The sequence below is a fragment of the Simochromis diagramma genome, unplaced genomic scaffold, assembly GCF_900408965.1.
Source record: "Simochromis diagramma unplaced genomic scaffold, fSimDia1.1 OVJJ01000802.1, whole genome shotgun sequence".
NCBI lineage: Eukaryota > Metazoa > Chordata > Actinopteri > Cichliformes > Cichlidae > Simochromis > Simochromis diagramma.
In genome coordinates, this window is record NW_024387492.1 from 19,458,487 (window position 1) to 19,474,519 (window position 16,033).

Here is a 16,033-nt window from a genome sequence, read left to right on the forward strand (position 1 = left end):
AATTTTCCTCATTGCCCCAAAATGGCAGAAAACCCATTTTTATTTTTCTATATAAGCAAGAAGTGCACCTGTATAATCCAATTTCTCAAAGGTTCAAATAATACTTTGGTCATTTTATTAGATTTTTTGTTATTGATCAGCTCCTTTGGGAACTTTTTCAGTTGTCAGCTCAGTTGGAGGCATTGTGAAATGATGTTACGAGAAATGAGAACACAGAGGAGTTATATTAAGACCAGGGATCATTTTGTGCAGCTCAGAAAAGGAGAAGTTGTGGATGTGGATCTCTGTGGTTTTCTGGGCTGCTTTCCAGTGTCCTGCTGCATAAATATACCAGGATACCTAGCCACAGTCAAGCTGAGGACTCATCATAATGTTTAGGCCGATTACTGCAGCAGTTTGGCGAGGATTCTTTTTTGGCGTGGTTCAGATGATCTTGTAAGGGAATGAGTGTTTGATCCTTTGATAATCTGCTCCCTCTTAACTTCATCTGTATTCACTGTCAGTGAGTGAGAGAAAAACATGAATGAAACCAACCAGAAGCCTTAAAAGGAACTTTAATCTGTATCATGTTTAATTTGAGATCATTTTAAATAAATCGTTATCAGATCCTTGTGAAGTAATCTCAGTACGCATGACACGGCAGACTCACATTTTAAACACTGTTTTTCATGTTTTATATCATGATAACAGCCTTTTGTGGTCTGCATGTTTGACTTGTTAGCAGCTGTAGTGTGGCACAGATGCAGGATTACAATAGTACGCTTTCTAAACAGAGAAATGAGGCGAGTTGCAAGAAGACTGTTAGTGAGCGGGCTCAAGGTTAAGCAGCACTGTGGTGTGTTTGTTTTGAATTTTCTGTCAGAGTAGAGACTGCCAGAAAAGGCAGATGCTATTGCTGTGTGCTCATACTGCTATGACGCAGTCTTGGTTCTCTTGAAGGTTTCTTCCTCTTAAAAGAGCGTTTTGTTTTTTCCTTCCCACTGTCACCAACTGCTTGTTTAAAAGGGATCATTTGATTGTTGGGGTTTTACCTTGCAACATAAAGTGCCTTGAGGCGACTATATAAATAAAATTAAATAAATAATGTATTATAATAAATAAAATTGAATTGAAAGTGACCATTTAAAATGATGGCGTCTTGGAAGACATGCAAGGATGGCAGGGTGAGATGGTGGGCCCAGCTGAGTTATCAAATAATAGCAGCCTTATTGGTTAGAAAGCTGCATCCACAGACGGTATAAAGATGGACAAAGATTGAAAAATTACACCTTCTTTCTTTTTAATGGCCAACAGGACTCAACTCCTCTGATTGCAGAGGGTTTCTGGTCGTATAGAAGTCCAAGTTGACTCTCACCTTCCTATCTCCAAGAACTCTGTAAACATTTTTTCATTACTTTAATGCATGAGGCCTTATTTTTGTCAAACACTGAGTGCATTTTGTAAGTTATAGTCATCCTGAGGCTTTTCCAGGGTTATCCAGGATATGTGTGTGGTTTCACAGTCAGATCCACATCTTATTCACCGCATCTGGTTTCAAAAAACTGATAGTGAAAACACTCATTTTGAGGCTTCATAAAACTAACAAACAGGTGGCATCACAGTGGCTCTCTCCAGCTATTGTACAGTACCGCTAAAACACACAGAAAGCCTTCCTTGGTGCTAATTAACAGACCAGAACTGAAGCACAAGCTTATTAAATGGTCTGCACTTTAAAACAGAGTTTGTGAAAGGGAAAGCTATCTGTGGAGGCTAAAACATGCTTTTTAATGCAGTGACGTGGGAGCCTGTGGGGTTCGACTCACATTTGAAGCCAGTCCCAGGTGGCTGTTAGAGGAATTGCAGTCTTTGGCACATCTACATAGTATTTATTTTCCAGCTGCGGAGGTTGTGGCTTTGAGCCTGATTCACATGACTGTCTGGTTTCTGAGATGACATGACACCCGTCATTGATTCCCACGCTGGGATTTGGGACCATCTTGTTAAAGATGTTAGAATCTGTTTTCAAAAGCTGAAAACGGCAGCATCAGAAAGATTTTAATATTTTATCTGTTTTTCCTGGAGTTATGAGTTTGTTTGTAATGCACTTAATGTACTTCATTTGATTAGAAATTTAGTTTAAGAAAGAAAAAAACAATCAGTCTACTTTCTCTCTCTATGTTGATGCTGGTAATTGTTGTTTGGCTGCTTTTGTTTATTGTGTGCGTGATGGAGATCTCCGTGTCAATGACATGAAGCACTGATGCTTTGTGTTTGTGCTGTGCTCTTTATTCGACATTGATGCCTTGCTGTCACGCGGGCTGCGAAAGCAGAAGCCTGTCTTTTTAAACCCGACTGCTGTCACACGCCGTGTCATACACACACACACGCACGCGCACACACACACACGCACACACACACGACATCCTGGCGTTGCTGTGAGTTAGGACTCGTGGCGTGGCTTCTCTATAACTAATTAGACTGTTATGTAAGAGTGTGCATGCATAAAGCGAGCTATCTGTGTGCAAATATCAGCGAGTCTATTTCACTGCCTCTCACGCCCATCGCTCTCCTCTGTGACGGTGAGTTAGATAAGTGAGCGTGTGTGTGTCTGGGTTTAAGTCTGCGCTCTTGTCGACGTCAGTAATGAAAAGTCAGCTGTGGAGAGCGCAGTTCCTCATCTGAACCTCTGAATGTCTGTGTCTCCCCGCTGAAGCAGCGTACCAGAAACCACCTTCGACCTTCACGGAGACGTCCACAGTGGAGGAGCCCTGCCTACCAGCAAGGTAACACACACATGCACACAGACAGAAAAAGATACACCCACTCATTTTCGTGTATATACTTTATTCCATTCAAAATTCTCTCTGCTCTGCTTTCTGCTCTCAAACACTTAAACACTATGCTGTTAATATTTTTATGTTTTATCTGTCTGAACTTTTATTAAGCAGACTGGCTGAAAGTCGGGCATCATCATATTTTTGTTCACTGCACTGCTTCTGTGGTGGATTCTCCTTTTAAAGTTGGTTTCAAATAATGACGTTAGTTTATGTTCAAGTCATCGCTGTTCAGGCTGCTCTAAACATGCCAATTTTGACAGTTTCTTTCCCCCCTGCTCTGTATGATGCCTTATCTCAACTATTGTCAACACAGGTGCACAGCTGTCACAGCGAGCACAGAAGCTCCACCCACCTACTATTTAAGCCTTATTTTTGCGAGGGGGAACAAAACTACTACAGTAACTAGTAGTGGTAGAAGAATTCACAGATTTAAAAATATGGAGCCAATCTTATTATGATAATTATGCACACCGGTGGTATTTATCAGTATCTTTCAAATTTCTTTGCAGTTAAATGTCATTTATAGAGTGACAAATCATGACACATCTTAAGGTGTTTTATTTTCAAAGGTGTAAAGACTATGCACATATTATAAATATTATAAAAACACAATGATTCCACAATCGTCCGTGAGAGAGCCGCTGATGACAAAAAGGAGAAAAATGACTCTCGTGGGTTTTCCAAAAATAATTAGGTCTTTTGTTGATTATCGGTGTTGATTTGCAGATCTTCTTGAGTGCATTTCATCCAACATTTAACTCCAAAGAAGTTTAATTCAGATTATTTAAAAATCTGATTAAAGCCACAGATTAATTTTGTCATTTGATTATTGGTTTGACTAACTGCAAAAGCTCTGGAGAAGCAGTGAAATGTTTTTTAAATGTTTGAAACTCAATACAAAGAAACAAAAACTTGATGAAAAGTGGAAAAAGGGTTGTCATGTTGCTTTTGCTGTAGTAGTTCTGCCAATAAATCTGACCCAAGTCACCATTGTCGGCGTTCCCAGACAAAACTCCATGACACCATAACTTTGATTTGTTTCCCCACGCTGCATTTAAGCCTTGTAGGACTGTAGCCAGTATCTTTAAAATATAATAAGGGACAAATTTCCGTATGTTAAGTTGAATTGAAGCTTCTTTTTTTCTCTGTGTGTTTTCAGAGCTCAGGAAAGCTGGACATGGAGAGAGGAATGGTCAAACCCATGATCAGAGGAGAGCAGCAGGACAGCAGGTCAGACATGGTTTCCTCCAATACCCTGGATTCTCTTGATCCTCATGCTTATCCTTTTTCTCCCCTCTGTATGCGTCTCCTCTCCTCATGGTTTGAATCTGTCTCATCAGGTCTCAGGATATTTCAGCAGACAGAACAGAGCTGACTCTTCCAGCCAGCATCGAGTTCAGAGACAACTGTGAGTGTTCACGCATCACTTTCTGCCTCTTCATTCACCTCACTGTGTCAGTGACACAGTCAATAGCTGGAAACTATTGAACCCTTTCAGTTCCCGTCGTAACGTCCTGGACCGACAAACCTGACCTGATTGCGCTGGAAGTAGTGCTGCTCAATAACAGTGTCATGGTAAATGCAGGCAGTTCAGAGGCTTTTCACGTTTTCTCTCACCTCGCCGACCTGCAGCGATGAAAGGCTGAAAGCCATTATAATCATTAAAATCCTCTTTGACGTTGTGGCACAAAGTCAAGCACGTTCAGTGGTTTTTGCTCCTCGTTTCTGAGCCTGCTTGTGATATTCTTGAACAAGATCTGCGGGTGCAGCCGGGGTGAAGGGGACTCTCCATCGCTGCTTTTTGAAGCCAATGTGGTTTTATTTGATTTATCAGAGTGTGATCTTCAGCATTGGAGGTCGACACCTCCAAATGTGAGACTGTGAAGTGCCGTCTCTGGGTTGAAAGGCAGATATCTCAGGATGTTTTTCTCGAGACATGGCGCGGAAAGGTAGATTTATGGGTTCCATCGTCTTGTAACAATGCCGCTGGAGGTTTTGGGGGCATGTTTATCTGGGAGGAGACCCTTGGGAACTACAATCAATTTATAATCACCACTTAACCCTTACCCCATGCATGTTTTTGAACTGTTGGTGGAAGCTGGAGTTCCCAGACAGAACCCATGCAGACACAGGGAGAACATGCAGGCTCCATACAGAACGGAAAAGACTGGATTCAAACCCAGGAACTGATTCCTGTGGAACTTTTTCTGTGAAGCTGGCAGGTTGAAGACCATTTCATGACTGGCCTCAAAGGGTTTTTATTGTTCTCTCGTGCACCTTGAACGGTGGAGAAGTTTGGGGCTGTGGTGCATGTATGAAAACTGCTACATCGGGGTGTTTCTGCCTTTACATGTCAGAGTACATTACAGAGATTAATATTAAGCTTCATGATTTCCATCTCTGCGTTTTTCTGAGCCGTGTTCGAACTGTGCATTCCTGTTTAATAAAGTAATAAAATGAAAGTTCTCCTTTTGTCTGCCAGTGGAGGGAACCTTAGAGCTGGACTGAGTTGTCCTAATCCCCGGCATTTAATTTTCTAATGTCTCTAGTGAATCCTTTATTAGATGATTTCAGAACTCTATGTTGCTGTTGGATGTTAAATTCATGATAATTGAGTTCCAGACGGCAGTGCAACGTTTCGTTTCCCACGCTTTTTGTAGCCACGAACGCTTCGAGCCGTTTGCTTTGTCTTCTGTTTATTGACTCTTCTTCTGCTCCGGGCCCGAGTCTATCAGCGTGCACGCTCTGACAGTGCTACAATATATTTGGCACCGTGTGTGTGAGAGATCATCTGTTTTCCAGGCAAAAGATGGTTTTTGGTCATAAAGTGGTGGAGACTCTCATACCCCACAGTCCTCAGGGAGCCTAACCATGTGCTGTAAGAGGCAGAAAAGGTGCAGTAGTCTCATCTTCAGGTTTTCATATGGAGTGTTGTAGCTGCTAAAGTGCAGCTGCCACCAGTTTGGCATCGAGTTAAAACCGAATGACTCTAAAGTGAGGCAGCTGGTTTCATTGGTGTTTTCAACATGACACGCATGTGCAGCCAATATCTGCACCGCCAAAGCGACTGATACAAACTGCTTCCCACAGCTCAGAGGCGGTGTGGGCCGACGCTTCGAACATGCAGTTTGATTTATTGTGTGCAGTCATTTCTGCCTTTACATACAGTTTTTAATGAGAGATAATATATAAAACCTTTGCATTCATTAATTACTATTATCAGCTATAATAATGAGCTGTTATTCCATGAAATAATAATTAAAAAAATCAGCTATAGTGGAAGAGTTAAACAGGTGGAGATTGTTGTCAGAAGGGGCAGGAATGAATGAATGAAAGCCAAAATAAATGAATAGATGAATAAAAACATGAATGAATTGAATAGTAAACTAGAAGTCTAATAAACAAATGAATATTATTATTATTATTGTTATTGTTATATTAAAAAATAGACAATTAAGAAAAGTTACGTTTTATTTATCAGTCAACACAGTGGGGAAAAGAAAAACGACTGATTAAAGCAAAACGAAACAAGATAAAAAAAGAATAAAATGAGAATCCATGAATGAATTCATCAATGAATGGCTGAGTGGGTTAAAACAAACAAACAAACAAAAAAACAACAACTGGATGGATGGAAACAGAATAAATAACAGATGAATGAATAAAGCCAGGAACCAGTTGCTGAATGAACTGACAACACAAGGAGTATCTGAATGAAATGCTGAATGAAAACACAGGAAACAAATAAAACTCCTGCTTGCCTCTTTAACACATTTCCGGTGTTTTCTACTGTAGGACTACGATAAAGTGGCGTGAAGAAAAAATGCTCTGTAGTCATCAGTTCAGTTCTCCGTTGTTTTGGTGTCTAAGAAGCCTTTAATTCATGTTTTCATAACCCAACTCACCCTTTCTGCGTCAGACTTCGTGGTCTCACCCATCCACGTGACCATGACCATGAGTTTAGTTTGTGGGGGATTACTTAAGCTGCAGGTTTATTAATTCATTATTAATTAATCACGTGAAATCTGTTACGTATCACGTGAAATCTGTTACGTCCTCTGACAAACAGCGGCTGCCGCAAAGATTTTATCGAATGTATTCTCTCTGTGTCCATCCAGCTGAAGACACCTTCCTCTCTGCCATCATCAACTACACCAACAGCTCCACGGTTCACTTCAAACTCTCGCCCACGTACGTCCTGTACATGGCCTGCCGCTACGTCTTGTCGCCCACGTACCGGCCCGACATGTCGCCGTCAGAGAGGACGCACAAGGTCATCGCCATCGTCAACAAGATGGTGAGCATGATGGAAGGAGTCATCCAGGTCAGTAATGCGTCTTTTAAAAGTCTTTTCACTGTAATTTTTAAAAGCAGTCGAATCAAATCATCGATTAATTTGCACGTTATCTCGTTCTCATGCTCCTCCTGCTTTTGTCGAATATTAGGTGACGCTCAGCGGTGTTCTTACAAAACTACATTTGTAGTTGTTGTAAGCTGTGTGTGTGTGTGTGTGTGTGTTTGTGTCTAGCAGCTTTTCTCCACAGTTGTGCTTTCGATTCTGTTTGTCCATCACTCAGTGTTACGCTCGAGATGTGAAGCCTGTTGTGACTCAACATGGAGCTACTGTTACTTAAAATGTCAAGTTTGATGCCGGTCTTATAGCCGTTTTTTGTAGGGGAGGGAGGCGGTGTCAAAACAGTAATTTTTAAAGAGTTTTTCGAGATCTCCTCCTCTAAATAAAACTGCATAGAGGTATCTGTGTTCAATATTGCGTTAAGACAAACATCTGCAAGAAGTTTTAATAAACCTGCTAAAAATGCCTGGTTTTAATTGAAACAGTCTGTATGGAAATATGAAAAAGGATTAAGACTTTCACCATCTGTTAAAACTTTTTGTTAACTCTGGGCCATGCCACGTTAAAAACAGCCAGAAATTCTTTCTCGTTTTCCCAGCAACTTCAGTACCTCAATTTTTTCTGTACAAGAGTTCGACACACGAGATTTTCATATTTAAGCGGTTTTTAAACCAATTTTGATACTCCAAGTTTCACAAGCGTCATATCGCAATGTGGGATAGATAGCTGGGCACAAGTTATAGATTATGAAATCTTTTTACCTATAGTTTGATGGCAAGCTCATCTTCTAGTTGCGATCCCTTCACAGAAAAGAAATCTGTGTTCAAATGTTCTGTAAATTGATTTAGACATATCACATCGATCAGTTTCATGTCCTAAACAGGTGTGGGGAACTTCAGGTCTCAAGGGCCGGTGTCCTGCAGGCTTTAGATGTCTCCTTGATCCAACACAGCTGATCTAAATGGCTAAATTACCTCCTCAACATGTCTTGAAGTTCTCCAGAGGACTGGAAATGATTGATTCAGGTGTGCTGACCCAGGGTGAGATCTAAATCCTGCAGGACACCGGCCCTCGAGGCCTGGAGTTCCCCACCCCCTGTCCTAAAAGGAAGAATAAGAGTGAAAAAACTTTTTCGATCCAGCTCTGTATACTCTATAAAATATTTATAGCATGAAGTTAAGATTTTGCATTGCTTAACTAAAGTTGCTGTACAAAATAAAAGATAAAAGTCATCCTTGCTGGGTTAGGTGGGAGCACGATGCCACATATGGAGCAGAGGATCTTAGGAGGGGAAAAGTAAACACATAAACACCTACATGTTTCTTTTAAAGCCTCCAGCATCCAGTAAAGCCATTACTGCTTCTATTTGTTTAGCCTGCAGCAAGCTATTCATTGTCTTTGGCATGCAGAAAAGTTCTAAAACACAAGCACAGACTCACAAACGCACACACAAGACTGTAAGACTATTTCAGTCTGTGTAGTAGGAGTTCAGCTTTATAGAGTTTCAGGAAAACTATCTTTAGCTACAGACTGAGAGATGTGGGAAGCTTGCTTATAAAGAAAGTGTGTGTGTGTGTGTGTGTGTGTGTGTGTGTGTGTGTGTGTGTGCGTGCGTGCGTGCGTGTTTTCAGTTATCATCTGAACATTAGTCATTGCATACGAGACACTAATCCAGCAGATCAGGATATTTTTGGAGCATCTTTGGGATGTTCCTCACCAATAACAGTGCTCGCACTCTCTAATATTTAATCCTTGTTAGAGTGCGGTTACAATAGTGTGCTTCAAACATTTTTATGCAGTTTTTAGTTGTAAAATATAAAACATTGTATACCTCGTTCACTTTTGCAGTGTTTTCTTTAACATTTTTTCTTTTCCAGCTGAGCTCCATCACTTCACTTTTTTGAGGATGGCTTTACATTGTAAACCATAATCATCGTGTGTGTCAAAGTGTATCTGTGTGTCACATAGCTGTCCATGCTGTAGCCGTTGACGTGTTTTCTCTCTGTCCTGTGAACGTGTCCTCTTCCTCCTCCTCCTCTTCCTCTTCCTTCCATCCAGGAGATTGCTGAAGGGGATCAGGTAGGATAGCACATCATGATACGGCTGCTAAAGACTCGTCTACCTCTCTCTCCCTGGCTCTGACGCTCTCTCTTTGTCTCATTTTCTTGGGGTGGGTGATGTGGGTAATATTAATTGTGCAGTGCACCTTATATTCCATACTCGCTACTGTTTATGTGAGCTGAACAGATTAGCAATGCCAAGAGCTTTGCAACTCAATACTTTTACTGTATTATCCACAGTTTTCAGAGCTGTTTTTAAGGAACGTATTGCAGAGGAAATAAAACAGTCGATCACGTTTGCCACAGTGACAAAATACTACTGGATTATAGTATTGTTCTCAGTGTAGGTTGATTTATTACTCCCAATAGCAACAGAAAAAATGGTTGTTGTTGTTACTGTTATTGTTGTTATTATTATTATTATTATTATTATTATTATATAATGTTAGTATTACATTGTAACTATTAAGTAAAGAAAGATAAATAAATACTCCTGTGTTGAATCGACGTAAAGCCTGTTTAAGTGACCGACTCGTGGTCGGCGTTTATATGTGTGCATGGTGTGTCTCCGTTCTTGTGCAGTCACTCCCAAAACACTAGTTATGGGTGTTTTGATGTTTTTCAAATCTATTCACTGGATTTGAAAATGGAAATAGCAAAAAATGCATTATTGTAGTCATTTTTATTTAGTTTGGACTTTTTGCTGTTAATTTGTTACGTTTCAGGCAGTTTCTGTAGTGAGGTTTTCTTGTTTCAGTTTCATTTTATTTAAAAATATTTTGTTTTAGTTTAATTTTATTAATTTAAGAGTTAGTTTTTGGCCTTTTAGTCATTATTATATGAGATTTATATCAGCGGTAAAGTACAGGTATTTCAGGTATTTAAAAAAAAAAAAAAAAAAAAAGCCAAACTTTTGGAAAGCGGTTGACTCAGTCTTATAGACAAACAATACAAAAACTAAGCAAATTTCCTGCTATCATTTTTTTCCTAGTTTGTTTTTCCCCAGGTCTGTTTATAATTTTTATTTTAGTTAATTACATTTTGGTCACACCTATTTTTAGTTTTAGTTAATTTTAATAACCATGGAGGAGAGTCACAGTCGTTGCGAGCTGCATCAACGTGATGCGTAGTTGTATTTCTAGTGAGGTGCACTTCAGGTTGCGGTTTATGGTTACCTACGCTATATCTCTAACATTGTTAGTTTTGCATCAGAGTTTGTCTCTTTGTGCACCTCTGGACTGCTTTAGGACAGCTTCTGTTTTTCAGATTGTTGTTCGTGTCACAAAGTTGGAGACGGTGAGCTGCAGTCAACATAGATTTTTCTGTAATGCATCACTGTAGGTGGTTCAGTAATCTCATTCTATGTACTAAGGAAACAAATAAGTTGTTATTGCATTGCAAAGCTTCCTCTACGTGCATGATGGGTCTTTTTTTTATTTTTTTATTGCTGTCCTACTGCCAGCTGATTTCAGTCTGTGTGCAGGGAGTGGAAATGTGAACATTAACGTTATTGCATGAAGGGGCATGGACACGATGGTTAAATGCTCAGCTCGGTGATGATCCTTAGCTTAAAAGTTGTTTGTTTGGTGTTCGTGGTCGAAGCGAGACTTCCACAGAGTGATGATCAGGATAACAGTGCGCATGGATTTGAAGATCTTTTTGATCGAAGCTCGTATGTTAAATTATTTCTTTACCTGAAACCTCGACTCCAGACCAACTGGGTAAAAAAAAAAAAAAAACCAACACATTTTAATTAAGGCGAATCAGATAACATTTAAGCACTGGTGACGTAAAATCACATCACCAACCTCATCAACCCCTCGGCTTTCCTCTATTAATCTCTGCCCCCACTTCTCTCTCCCTGTCCTACTTTCTTCTTCTCTCTCTATGCTTTTTTTCTTTTTGACCAGCCCTTCATTGTTGCTGCTGCTTCTTTTTCTCCATTCTAACAGAGATGATGTAAAATACCGCCGTAATAATGCATCCTACCCCACAGCTGGAAAACTAAGCAACAACAGCAACATCAACTTGACTAATTCCATTCAGCTTCCTGGACCTGCCTGGTACTAAAAAACAAACACACCAAAGAAAAAAACAAAACAAAAACAGAACAAAAACCAAAGCATCCACTTCTCTTCATCATTGCTCAGTCTTTAACTCTGGCATCCTTTTTTTTTGTTTTGTTTTTTTGTTGTGACCTCACATCTTGCTTCTTCTACTCGACGGTGTGGATGAGAGACAAGTCGCGTCCCTCTGACCTGCTCCACCTCGTCTGCTTCATTTGTCTGTTTGGATGTTCATTTAACGTGTTCAGCCATCCATCTGTGTTTCATTGTGGATGCACTTGGCTCCATCTCTCATTGTCTGGCTGTTCTGAATGAAGGGTTATTATTGTTATTATTATTATTATTATTATTATTATTGATATTATTATTATTATTATTATTTTCTTTTCTTTGTTCTGTTTTCATTTGTTTTTCAAAGGCGGGATAGATGAATGCAAGGGACCAAGCTTTGCACAATCCTCTCTCTCTCTCTCTGAGCGGTGGGGATTTTAACCAATCAGCTCCTCAGACATCGAGCTTCGTCATGATTTAAACTGTGAACTAAGACGGCCGGTGTCTGTCGATCTGATGAATGGGAGAGAAAAGGAGAGGTCACTCTTGTGTAAAACAAAACTATCACAGAGCTCACCACACTTTGTTTGTGTTCACCGATCTGAAAGTGATGACCACTCTTCTTCTCGACACCCGGTTGGCTTAGAGGGAGGGGTGGGCGAGGCATGAGTCTATCCCTTAAAGTAACAGCTGCTCCTTCTTGCTGTCACTCAAACAGAAACCCCTCTGTCCTCCTCCCTTCTTTTTTTTAAATTTTAACTTTTTTTGTTTTTTACCCTTGAGTCTTCCCTGGACACTTCTACTCTAACAACTTCTACCATGTTTTTCTTCTTTGTGTGTGGTTGTGATTGGTGCATTACAGAAGCAGAAGAACATCGCGGGAGCACTGGCTTTCTGGATGGCCAATGCCTCAGAGCTGCTCAATTTCATCAAACAGGACCGAGACCTGAGTCGCATTACGCTGGACGCCCAGGACATCCTCGCCCATCTGGTCCAGATGGCCTTCAAGTCAGTTTGTGTTTGTGGATGTGGGTACTGTGGGTGTAGATAATAAACTGTGAACAAAGATATAGCCATTGTGATGATGCAGACAGGTTAATGCCTTCCCTTTGCGAAGCATCAGTGTTTCTATTGGCATGTCATGACAAATCATGACTATACCCTGGTTCATTCGTCTTTGTGACTCTTAACAGAAACTGCAGTTTACAAAATGTTCAGTATTAATTCAATAAGAGATTAAATAAATACTCGTAAACGCACCACAAAAGTGTTTCCTAGGGTCACAGGGGAGGAAACTGTTATCTTTTCTAGCTGCAGGAGTCGCCCACTGCTGGCCATTAGAAGGAATGCAGGTTAATGGGGTTGATCCAAGTGAGCAGTGCATTACTTTGTCCTAAAAACAAATGAGTGCATCCAGTTAATAATGTTGCCCCAGTCAAAATGAATGAGAGGTGATGATGATGATGATGGACTTAAATTTATACATGTGAAATAAGCAGAGCTGGAATCTACCTCAAATTTTAGTTCAGTTTTATAGGTCAGTTTATAGTCTGGTGTCTGGTGCACTGTCTTTTATATGCAGTCCAAAGTGTCCATCCAATAATGTAATGAAATCCTTATTAAAGTAACTTGTTAGTATAAAATGGGTGATAAGAAACATAGGCTTGCAATTCTTTCTGTATAAATGACATTCGCTGCCAGTTGGCAGTAATTTAAACTTCTCACTTGGTTTAGAAGCATTATGGAAAATATATGAACACACTGATAACCCACATTAAAGTTTCTGAAAGCCTCTGAAAGTGTAAAATACGTTCAGATGGTGACCTTTGATGTGAACAGTGTTGAATGACGTTGCAACAAGCTGTATCGTGTTGCTGCAGGTACCTGGTCCACTGTCTCCAGGCCGATCTGAACAACTACATGCCTGCCTTCCTCGATGACCCCGAGGAGCATAATCCACAGAGACCAAAGATCGGTAATGTGCAAACACACAACCACAGGAAGCAACCAAGACTGCTCATGACTCACAGCAACAATTCTGAATTAATTTAGGTGATTAGCCCTTTAAAATGAAGACATGTTAATCGTATGTCATTATAGGTTTTGCCGGAGTTTTCACCGTTTTATGTTAAAATGATTCCCCGCTCACAGGTTGCACACATCTAGAATTTGTTAGCATTAATTTTCTCAGGTTCCTTTGGACCTTGTGAGACTGGAAAGAATATATTAGAAAATCTGAACAAAGTATTTTTTTATTTCCTAATGGTCTCTCAGGTGTCTTTTTTTTTTTTTTTTTTTTTTTTTGGTTAAACATGCTTTGGACCTGTCTCTCTGATTTGGGATCTACTTTTCTGCAGAGTCAGTAGCTGCAGTGCCACCTTAAACTCGAAGAATTTTATTTTTTATCAAAACTCTCTGAAGTCAAGAATTTACACAAACATGGAGCCCAAGATTTTTCAGCAGACTCCAGAAACTCTGAGGAAAGCCGAAGTTGAACTCTGGAGCTATCGTTGTTCACTGTATTTGTTTGCGTACAGGCCTGGTTTTAATAACCTGATCATACAGCTCCTGGAAACTGTCCATATACTTAACTCACATTTCATGTAGAGGATCATTGCGGGTTGAAAAGCCCACAGTTTTCAAGTCAGACAGTGTTGCATCAGGTGAGGAGTGAAACCAGGAGGCGCTTGTCTTTTTTCTGAGGATGTTGTACATATGTACTGAAAGTTTTCTTCCCAAAAAAACACAACCTTCAATCACAAACTCCTCCACTTGGCTTCCTGTCAGTTTATTAAGATAATTATAATCCAGCTGGAAGATTGTATTTTTTTTTTTTAACACTGGAAGAAGTGCGCCTATCACAGAAGCAAAAGTACAGGGGCATGTAACCGGATTTCTACTGAGTGATCTCAAAAAACAAGCCTCACACGGCTCAGAGAATGACCTTGAACAGGATATAAGACTTAAAGGGGAAGATTTTTTTCTCACGTCCCGGTTTCTCTTTTCAGAGGACGTCCTGCACACACTAACGGGGGCGATGTCGTTACTGCGGCGGTGTCGGGTCAACGCCGCTCTCACCATCCAGCTCTTCTCGCAGCTCTTCCACTTCATCAACATGTGGCTGTTCAACAAGCTGGTGACAGATACCGGCTCGGGGCTGTGCTGTCACTACTGGGGCGCCATCCTCCGGCAGCAGCTGAGCCACATCGAGGCCTGGGCTGAGAAGCAGGGTCTGGAGCTCGCTGCTGACTGCCACCTCAGCCGAATCGTACAGGTAAGATGGTAAACAGTAAGAGTCTGTGCAGGGGTGTGAGCAGATGGTCGCTAAAACAGGTTTTAGAGGCATTTTCCTCAGTTGTGTCAGTCACACTAATTGGTGTGTTGCATCTTTTTAAAATATCTCCATTTAAATTTTTTCTTATTACTATAAAGGGTTTTGAAAAGACCAAAAAAGAATATGTTCGACTGATTTACTTGTTGGTTGTGTCCCATTTTCTGTGTTTAGGGAATTACGCAGACCTGTAAAAGTACTATTACAGAGTAGCTCCTGTGGAAGAGTAAGAGGGTCTTGAAGTGACAACTCCCAGAAAGTTGATTCTGTTTATCTCAACTTTGCTTTTTCAGTCACAGAAATGTTTTGTTACTCATTCAAGTGACGACTACTGTCTCAGGTGACCGCAGGTTTCCCAAGTCTAATAAAGGGTACATTTGCATAATGATTGAAACCAGCACACCTGACTAACAATGGGCCATTTTTTGCTATGACACCAGGGATTCCAAAAAAAGTGGGTTGTGATGTTACTGCAGCAAGAAGTCAGAAGGAAGCCATTTGTAATTTAAAAAAAAGAAGAAGAAGAAACTGAACTGAAAAAAATCTCAATGTGATTTTAAAAATAACAGGTTTTCCTTCAGTTTCTGGCCTATTCTTGACCCTGAACTGTGGTCTATTTAATCAGAGAGCACAAATGTGGCCATCAGCTAAAGCTGTTAATGTGATCAAAATTAAGATTAAAATGAGTCAGTGAATCCACATGGAAGGAATCATTTCCTTTTGTGCGGTGTGCAGTTGGGATTGAAGGTTTGGGTGGGCTGCAGAAGGTTTTCAGGATCTCTAAATTGGCTGCGGCAGTCTGAAGTTTGGGAGTAGATGTTTACTACACTGCAGCAATTCAGAGAGAAAATGAAGAGGCTGAAACAAGAAATTAAGAGACCACAACAAGACATGGAGTTGGACTACCAACCGCTGACTGGCTATTACATCACTACAATCCCTTTTAGCAGCATGAATGCAACCAGGAAAAAATGCTTTGAAGCTTTGCAGTTTCTGGAGGATCTCTTCTTGCCCAGAAGGAAACTTGTATAATCCTCTGTTATAGTAAACCTGAAATGAAAAATCGTAAAGAGGCAAACACTCCAAACCCCTGCTCAGGTGCTTCTCTGGGACTCTGCTTTATCAGCTTCGACTGACTCTGGCAAAACAAGCAAACAACTCAACAGCTGTCATCAGATTCTTATTACTGTCTCACAACACTCGCCTCGCCTACAGCCAGCCAGTCAACACAACCGCGGAAGTCTCTCATTTCGTGTGCTTGCAGATAACGTTGCGACCACGTGTGGCCACTCTGTTTACATTCAAAACAATAAGATGTGTTTGATTTACAACATGTGTGTTTGTGTCCCCTTCCA

At 40.5% G+C, this 16,033-nt stretch overlaps 1 protein-coding gene across 12 annotated transcripts in view; it reads left to right on the forward strand.

The window, feature by feature from the left end:
- afdna (afadin, adherens junction formation factor a) overlaps positions 1–16,033 on the forward strand; it is a 119,680-nt gene that overhangs the window by 57,729 nt on the left and 45,918 nt on the right. For 9 of the 12 annotated variants that reach the window (XM_040018568.1, XM_040018569.1, XM_040018570.1 and 6 more), the window contains 8 exons: positions 2,693–2,762; positions 3,976–4,046; positions 4,157–4,224; positions 6,935–7,140; positions 9,229–9,249; positions 12,210–12,355; positions 13,228–13,322; positions 14,356–14,621. In XM_040018568.1, coding sequence (XP_039874502.1) covers positions 2,693–2,762; positions 3,976–4,046; positions 4,157–4,224; positions 6,935–7,140; positions 9,229–9,249; positions 12,210–12,355; positions 13,228–13,322; positions 14,356–14,621 — 943 coding nt within the window. The remainder of the gene's footprint in view (positions 1–2,692; positions 2,763–3,975; positions 4,047–4,156; positions 4,225–6,934; positions 7,141–9,228; positions 9,250–12,209; positions 12,356–13,227; positions 13,323–14,355; positions 14,622–16,033) is intronic. The other 3 variants (XM_040018579.1, XM_040018578.1, XM_040018572.1) reach the window with 2 other exon arrangements.